The sequence below is a fragment of the Apis dorsata genome, unplaced genomic scaffold (genome assembly GCF_000469605.1).
Source record: "Apis dorsata unplaced genomic scaffold, Apis dorsata 1.3 scaffold_661, whole genome shotgun sequence".
Lineage (NCBI taxonomy): Eukaryota > Metazoa > Arthropoda > Insecta > Hymenoptera > Apidae > Apis > Apis dorsata.
Genome location: NW_006263848.1, coordinates 85,181 through 93,093, shown reverse-complemented (window position 1 = coordinate 93,093; position 7,913 = coordinate 85,181). Strand labels below are relative to the sequence as shown.

General features: G+C 25.4%; 3 protein-coding genes across 5 annotated transcripts in view; 2 read left to right on the top strand and 1 right to left on the bottom strand.

Annotated features, from left to right (window-relative positions):
- The window catches only part of LOC102678135 (EH domain-containing protein 3), a 9,389-nt gene extending 5,563 nt beyond the window's left edge, over window positions 1–3,826 (top strand). The window contains exons 8-13 of the mRNA XM_031513536.1: window positions 80–577; window positions 664–977; window positions 1,184–1,292; window positions 1,419–1,737; window positions 2,121–2,291; window positions 2,493–3,826. Coding sequence (XP_031369396.1) covers window positions 80–577; window positions 664–977; window positions 1,184–1,292; window positions 1,419–1,737; window positions 2,121–2,291; window positions 2,493–2,698 — 1,617 coding nt within the window. The 3' untranslated portion in view covers window positions 2,699–3,826. The remainder of the gene's footprint in view (window positions 1–79; window positions 578–663; window positions 978–1,183; window positions 1,293–1,418; window positions 1,738–2,120; window positions 2,292–2,492) is intronic.
- A 631-nt stretch (window positions 3,827–4,457) lies between these two features.
- Window positions 4,458–6,711, top strand: LOC102676247 (target of rapamycin complex subunit lst8). The gene is made up of 7 exons (XM_006622080.2): window positions 4,458–4,930; window positions 5,007–5,159; window positions 5,271–5,332; window positions 5,439–5,589; window positions 5,715–5,917; window positions 6,022–6,164; window positions 6,241–6,711. Exons 1-7 carry the CDS (start codon window positions 4,805–4,807, stop codon window positions 6,363–6,365), a joined length of 963 nt encoding a protein of 320 aa, XP_006622143.1. The 5' UTR covers window positions 4,458–4,804; the 3' UTR covers window positions 6,366–6,711.
- LOC102676391 (ADP-ribosylation factor-binding protein GGA1) overlaps window positions 6,177–7,913 on the bottom strand; it is a 4,925-nt gene continuing 3,188 nt past the window's right edge. For 2 of the 3 annotated variants that reach the window (XM_031513533.1, XM_031513532.1), the window contains 4 exons: window positions 7,555–7,913; window positions 7,244–7,410; window positions 7,017–7,127; window positions 6,177–6,924 (listed from right to left, as the gene is read on the bottom strand). The exon at window positions 7,555–7,913 is cut by the window's right edge and continues 1 nt beyond it. In XM_031513533.1, the coding sequence (XP_031369393.1) occupies window positions 6,832–6,924; window positions 7,017–7,127; window positions 7,244–7,410; window positions 7,555–7,913 (730 nt within the window). In that variant the 3' untranslated portion in view covers window positions 6,177–6,831. The remainder of the gene's footprint in view (window positions 6,925–7,016; window positions 7,128–7,243; window positions 7,411–7,554) is intronic. The other variant, XM_006622081.2, reaches the window with a different exon arrangement.

Below are 7,913 nucleotides of genomic sequence, written 5' to 3'. Positions count from 1 at the left end.
AAAAAAAAAAACATTTAATATCATAAATATTTATAAAAATTTATAATGCATTATTATATTTGTAGGATTATTATCTTGATTACTATTCGAGATGTTCAGTTGGTTAACTCGGGAAGAAAGCGGTAAACAGGATCTCTTTGAAAATGTTGCTGATGGCCTCAAAAAAATATATAAATCAAAATTATTGCCTCTTGAACAACATTATCAATTCCATGATTTTCATTCACCTCAACTTGACGATCCAGATTTTGATGCAAAACCCATGATCCTTTTGGTGGGTCAATATTCCACAGGCAAAACTACTTTCATCAAGTATTTGCTAGAACGAGACTTCCCTGGAATAAGAATTGGACCTGAACCAACGACAGATCGCTTCATTGCAGTTATGTACAATGAGAAAGAGGGTGTAATCCCTGGGAATGCTTTAGTTGTTGACCCAAACAAACAGTTTCGTCCACTTTCTAAATTCGGAAATGCTTTCCTTAATAGATTTCAATGTTCTACGGTCGCATCTCCTGTTTTAAAAGGCATATCTATAGTTGATACACCTGGTATCTTATCGGGCGAAAAACAAAGGGTATGTATTTTTTTTACAAACTCGTATTAAATTTTATTTTAGTTTAACTTTTAGATTTAATTAATAATCATTTTCTCTCATATTAGGTGGACAGAGGTTATGACTTTACTGGCGTTATGGAATGGTTTGCCGAACGAGTAGATAGAATTATCTTATTATTTGATGCTCATAAACTTGACATTTCTGATGAATTCAGACGTTTGATCGAGGCATTACGTGGTCATGATGATAAAATTAGAATTGTTCTCAATAAAGCTGATATGATTGATCATCAACAACTCATGAGAGTATATGGAGCATTAATGTGGTCTTTAGGAAAAGTTTTACAAACTCCTGAAGTAGCTAGAGTATATATTGGCTCGTTCTGGGATCAGCCTTTAAGATATGATGTAAATAAAAGGTGAATAGTCTATTATTATTATTTATATTTTATTTTTTTTTTTGAAATACTAATCTCCATAATAATATAATTCTATTTATTATACAAAGCTAAATATTAAATATTTTGTATAAATATTCGAATTTATATATAATCTTTAAAATTAAATATTTTATATATGCAAATGAAAATTATATATTTTTTGTTATATTTGCATTTATTTTCAGATTATTTGAAGATGAGGAACAAGATTTATTCAAAGATATGCAATCATTACCTAAAAATGCAGCGCTTAGAAAACTTAATGACTTGATTAAACGTGCACGGTTAGCAAAGGTAAACAAGCGTAAAAATGATAACCTATCCGCTATCAATCACCGCACCTTATTACTAATCGATTCATTATCAGTTACATATTGTTCAAAGATTAATGATAAAATTTAATTGTATATCAATTTATAGGTGCATGCTTATATAATCAGTGCTTTAAGAAAAGATATGCCTAGTGTGTTTGGTAAAGATACTAAAAAAAAGGAACTTATAAAAAATTTGGGTCAAATTTATGATCAAATTCAAAGAGAACAACAGATTTCACCTGGTGATTTTCCAGACTTGAAAAAAATGCAAGAATTCTTAGCTCATCATGATTTTAGTAAATTCAATACTTTGAAACCTAAATTGTTAGAAGTGGTCGATAATATGCTTGTTAAAGATATTGCTCAACTTATGAGTATGATTCCTCATGAAGAAATTGGTACAACATCAGATTTATTCGTGAAAGGTATTTTTTTCTATTTATCTTTTATCAATATATAAATATTATTATACAAATATGAAATATATGAAAAATATAAAAATACATTCATATTTTATTTATTAATATATTAAATTTATGTAATTAAATTTCATTAAAATATATTCATCAGTTTCATCACTTTTATAATCATATATATATATATATTTATATTTCTTTATTTTCGTATTATTCTGAAAAATAATCAAGAGAAATAAAATTTTTTTTTTTATTTTATTGTTGTAACTACATAGATTGCTGCGATCGTTCACTAAAAAGATTTTCCTATATCTTTTTATATTTTTTATTTATATTCAAATAACATGGTAGATACTTTATGAGATTATATGATATAATATTTTGTATCATAGGCGGTGCATTTGAAGGAGTAGTTGATCAAGTGAGTCCATTTGGATATAAACGAGGGGAAGGTATCGATGCTGGTGCAGGTGAACCGGAATGGATAGTTAATAAGGAAAGATATAAATACAATGCAATATTCGAAAAACTCGGTCCATGCGATGGAAAAATCACAGGTGCAGGTAAGTTTTTATATTTACATGTTTGTAATTTATATTTATAATTCATTAAATTTCAAATAAATAGCAAATTTTTCTTGTAAATAACATTATTCAAAGTTTGAATGTAAATATGAAGATACAAATATAAAAAATTTTTACATTATATTTTTTATTTGCTATTAAATATTAATAATATTCATTCATTTGGGATTATATTTTCAGCGGCTAAATCGGAAATGGTAAAATCAAAATTACCGAACAATGTACTTGGAAGAATTTGGAAATTATCCGATATAGATAAGGATGGATTTCTAGATTCTGATGAATTTGCTTTAGCAATGCATTTAATTAATGTAAAACTCGAAGGTTATGATCTACCTGCAGAATTACCAGATCATTTAATACCGCCATCGAAGCGGAATGCATAATTTAATTTTCAATATTATATTCATATCTGTTCATTAATATGGTTTGATGTATGTTTGGTATATGTTTACTACGCACACATACAATTATATTTATTAATATATATATATATATACATAACTCGCCAATACAATATCGCCAAATATCAAATCGATCAATGTTGCTAAATTTGTTAAATGTTCGGAAGAGTACGCGATAGTCATGAACTTTATTTCATTAAATATTTTTATAGTTTTTATCTAATTAAAATACAAAAAATTTGAGAAAAAATAATAATAAAATGGTTTTTCTTAAATTGCAAATTGTTTTTCACGCAGCTTAGCTTATTCAATGCTTTCGAAATATACCACATACTCTTTCGAGTTACGCTTTCTATATTCAAACATTTGGATTTTTGATAAAAGTACAAACTTTTACTTTTTCTCATCTTTTTTTCTTTCTTTACTTCATATCACATCAGGAATTAATAATAAAACTCTGTTAATTTGAATATTTTTATGAATTGTAAACACTTAGATATGTGAAAAAAATAAAATTATACAGATAATGAAGAACGAACGAATGAATGAATGAGAGAATACACGCGCGCGCGTATGTAATATATTTTTCTTTAATTTTTTGAATATAATTGTTAATACAAATTATTATTATTATTATTATTATTATGTTATTATTATTACAATTATCATAATAATTATCATTATTGTTATTATATTTATTATAATAATAATTATTATTATTATTATGAAATTTTATTATTATTTAATTATTAAAAGTGATTAATAATTATTATTATTATTATTATTATTATAGCATATTATTATATCATTAAATCTTAGAAGTGTACAAATTCATTGTATCACTCCATGACTAATGTTTTAATTTTTTTAATTTATCAAATATGTGAATTTTTCCTGTTTTATAAAACAGGAAAAAAATGTAAAAGTATAAGATATTTATATTTTCTAATCATATACTATGTGTACACAAATGTTCGATAAAGCAAAAGTGATATATCTTTAACAAATATCTTAATCTATGATCAAACAAAGTAAGTTGTTCTTTGGTATTAATAGAAATTTCCATGAAATGAAATCGTTATCGTATCGTAAAAATATATGTAATGATACGAGTTATATCTAAAAAATGTAATTGTTATTGAATCATTTTATATATTTTTTATTTCTCTATCTATACAATATATATTTTTAACAAAAATTATTAATATTAATCGATAATGTAAACATATTCTAATTTTAAAAAAGAAAACAGAAAATTGATAAAATGATGAATATATTTAAATAAATTTTTTAATATGTTATATTTAAAAAATAACAACACTGCAATTGAAAAATAAAAATATTTCAAGAAATCAAATTGTATCTTTTTTTTTTAATATTCATCCCATTTTTATTTTGTATCTTTTTTTACATACATAATAATGTATGTAATATATACATACATAATAATTTTTAGAACAATTCATTGTCTTGTTTTAGTGACATTATATAGATGTGTATGCCTTTCCATAACTTATTTTAGATTAGAGTTATCAACTAAACATGTTTCGCTATTCCCTCTACTAAAAATGACTCAATTTTCCTGCAGTGAATTTTTATAGAAGAAGAATGTCTAATATCATATTGTCTTATTGTTACATTTAGACAAACGTGTTTTGACGAAAATCTGATCACGTGACTTACTTAATGTACAGTGGAGGATAATATGACGTCACGTATTCTCCTCCTATGGAAATAGGGGAATTGAACCACTTTTTTCTTTTGGTAGAGGGGATAACGTATTCGTATACCGTGTTCTTACTCCATGTTTTGTGTTTATAACCTGTCATATGATATATTCTAGTAATTGATGCATTTAAAGATACATTACGAATTAATCATTTAGTTATAGTCAACATATTATTATTTGAAGTAAAAAATAAACTCATTAAACAAAATTCTGTAACAACAGAAGTAAAGAAAGTAAAGAAAACGAAGGATATAATATATGAAATTTTAACAGAAAATTACAAAATATTACAAATTTATACCTAATATTACGAATATTATCGAATTTTCATTTCTAAATTATTTCATACATTTTAACAAATGACTGTGGATGGCACTAACAGCAACGAGCAAGTTATTCTTGTAACAGGTGGTTATGATCATACTATCAAAATATGGCAACCTCATACTGGAGTTTGTCAACGTACTGCGGAACACACAGATTCGGTAAAATTTTAATATTGAACGATATATTCTACTTCAAATCTTATTTTAATCTTATTTAAAATTTTATTATTTTTAGCAAGTTAATGCTTTAGATATTACTCCTGATAAATATTTGATAGCTGCTGCTGGATATCAACATATAAGGATGTATGATTTAGTTTCAAACAATCCAAATCCAATTATTAATTATGAAGGAGTATCAAAAAATATTACAGGCTTGGGTTTCCAGGTATTTTATAATTATATTTTGTTGATATCAATAGTATATTATTTTTTAATTGTAAAACTATCTTCAAGACGTTAATTATAAGATTATTAAAATATTTTTTATTATATGTAGGAAGAAGGTAAATGGATGTATACAGGTGGTGAAGATTGTTCAGCTCGGATTTGGGATCTCAGGCAAATACAAATACAATTTAAATACCGTACTAATTTCTTTGCATAAAAATGTAAAAATAATATCAATAATAATAACAATAACAAAAAAACAATTATAATATTATAGGTCAAGTAGTTTTCAATGCCAACGAATATTTCAAGTATCAGCTCCTGTCAATTGTGTTTGTTTGCATCCAAATCAAGCAGAACTTATTGTTGGTGATCAAAGTGGTGTTATTCATTTATGGGATCTACGATCAGATCATAATGAACAATTGGTATGAAATATATAAAATAAACTCATTTAGTATGTTTAGGAAATATTTTGTTTTGTTAGTAATCCATCAATTAATTAATTTTAATTCTATCTCTATTTATTTGAGTAATTATTCCTTATGTAAAGATACCAGAAGCCGAAGCATCTGTGCAAGATGTTGCAATTGATCAAGATGGTACATATATGGCAGCAGTAAATAACAAAGGTCATTGTTATATTTGGACACTTACAGGAGGAGTAGGTGACGAGCCTACGCGTCTTAATCCTCGTCACAAACTTTCAGCACATAAACGTTATGCGCTTCGATGTAAATTTAGTCCTGATTCCACGTAAATATAATATATTAATTATATATAGTAAAGTAATAAAATTATGTAAAATTTGATTTAACATTATAACATTATAATAGATAAAAAATGTGTATCTTATCCAGACTTTTAGTAACTACGTCCGCTGATCAGACTGCTCGAGTTTGGAAAACTACGGATTTTTCTGAAGTACAAGTACTTCAACATGAAGCAAAACGATGGGTCTGGGATGCTGCATTTAGCGCAGATTCACAATATATATTTACCGGTAACAACATAATTTTTTTTTTTATGTTTTATTATATTTTGTTTTAGATTCAATTTTAACATTTTATTCAATTTAGCTTCGTCCGATGGTGTTGCAAGATTATGGAATGTATCAACAGGAGCAGTAGAACGAGAATATCAGGGCCATCAAAAAGCAGTTACTGCTCTTGCTTTTCGTGACGAAGTACTTTCTGTTTCCTAAACAAATGATATATTTCTTCAAATTTTTAAATAAAATATCGCATTTGTACATTTTTAATAATGAAGAATATCACTTCAAGTTTAAATTTATAGTACATTATCTGTATTTTCGTATTTTTTTGTTTGTTTGTGCCTTTCTTTTTTTTCTATTTTTCAATTATTATATTTATTTTGATCTTTATTGTATACGATTATAATATGTTCTCTCGTGTATTTCGATCTTAAAATAGATTTGTTGATATTTTCGTTTATGTAATCACAACATGACTTATAAATATCTACATAACATTAATATTATCTCAGAATATAATAATAAAGATAAAACTGTAATTACAATCTGAGAAATAAACTAAAAGAAACAATATCTTTTGAAAATTCATATCTTAAAAAACAATATATTCTTCTTTTGGCTATTAAACTCTGTAATTCTTGAATTTAATTTATATTATAATTACACTTTAAGTACTTTAAACTAAAGGCAATTTTTCTACTTCACCCATTTCTGTGAAAGTTTCATCATCCATAGTATAACTTAACATAAATTTTAACGATACCGTTTCCTGTAGAAGAAATTATGTGATTAAATATAAAAATTATGTTTATAAAAATCGATAAATGTTTGAAATACAAAAGATAATTTTCATTGTTTTACCTTGGTAGGATTTGCAATTAACATAATTTGAGTAATTGCAGATGGAGGTAAAAATGGATTATGACCAGGTAATTCTGTTCCAGAAGGTGATTGAAGTCTACATTTACATCTCTAAAAGCAAAATATTATTAGTTTCAAAAATTATCATTAAATTAATCGAATTAAAATTATTAATTATTTGTATTAACAATAATAACAATTATTAAATAAACACATTTAAAACATACTTTTGGCACCACTGCTTGAAACAAGTAATTAGTAAGTGGTTTCAAATTTTTACTCATTGTTGTAATCACTACAACAAATACATCTTTTCTTGGATTATCTCGAGCAAAATGAAGCACTACAGATATACCATTTTTTTCTTCAATTACTGTTATAGGTGGATTAATACCTATTAAAAAAAACAATAAAATTAATTAACAAAGTAGTTTTTATTAATTATTATATGTATTTAATTAAATATGATATTAATTATAAATATATAAAAACGATACAATATAATATAGAAATAAAATGAACAAAAAAAAAATATTACCTGGTTTAATATCATGAAGATTGATATTAATGTCTGTCAATGGTTTAATTTCAGGTTCTGGACTAATTGAGTTTTCTGTTGATGGTGTTATTGAAGCAGCATCCCATGTACTTAATCGATTATTACATTGATTTGTATCTATTTTTTCATTTACATCACATTCGATAATAGTTTGAGAATTTGTATCATTATAAGATGGAAAGTTATCATTTGATTTAAATTGAATATCAGATACTTTATCATTTTTCATATTTGTAGTCTTTGATAAGTCAGAAAAATACGAAGAATTGCCACTGCGAGGAGAGGTCGTTGAAACATAATGTTCTGCTAAGGGTTCGGTATTTGGTGGGCGGTTTATA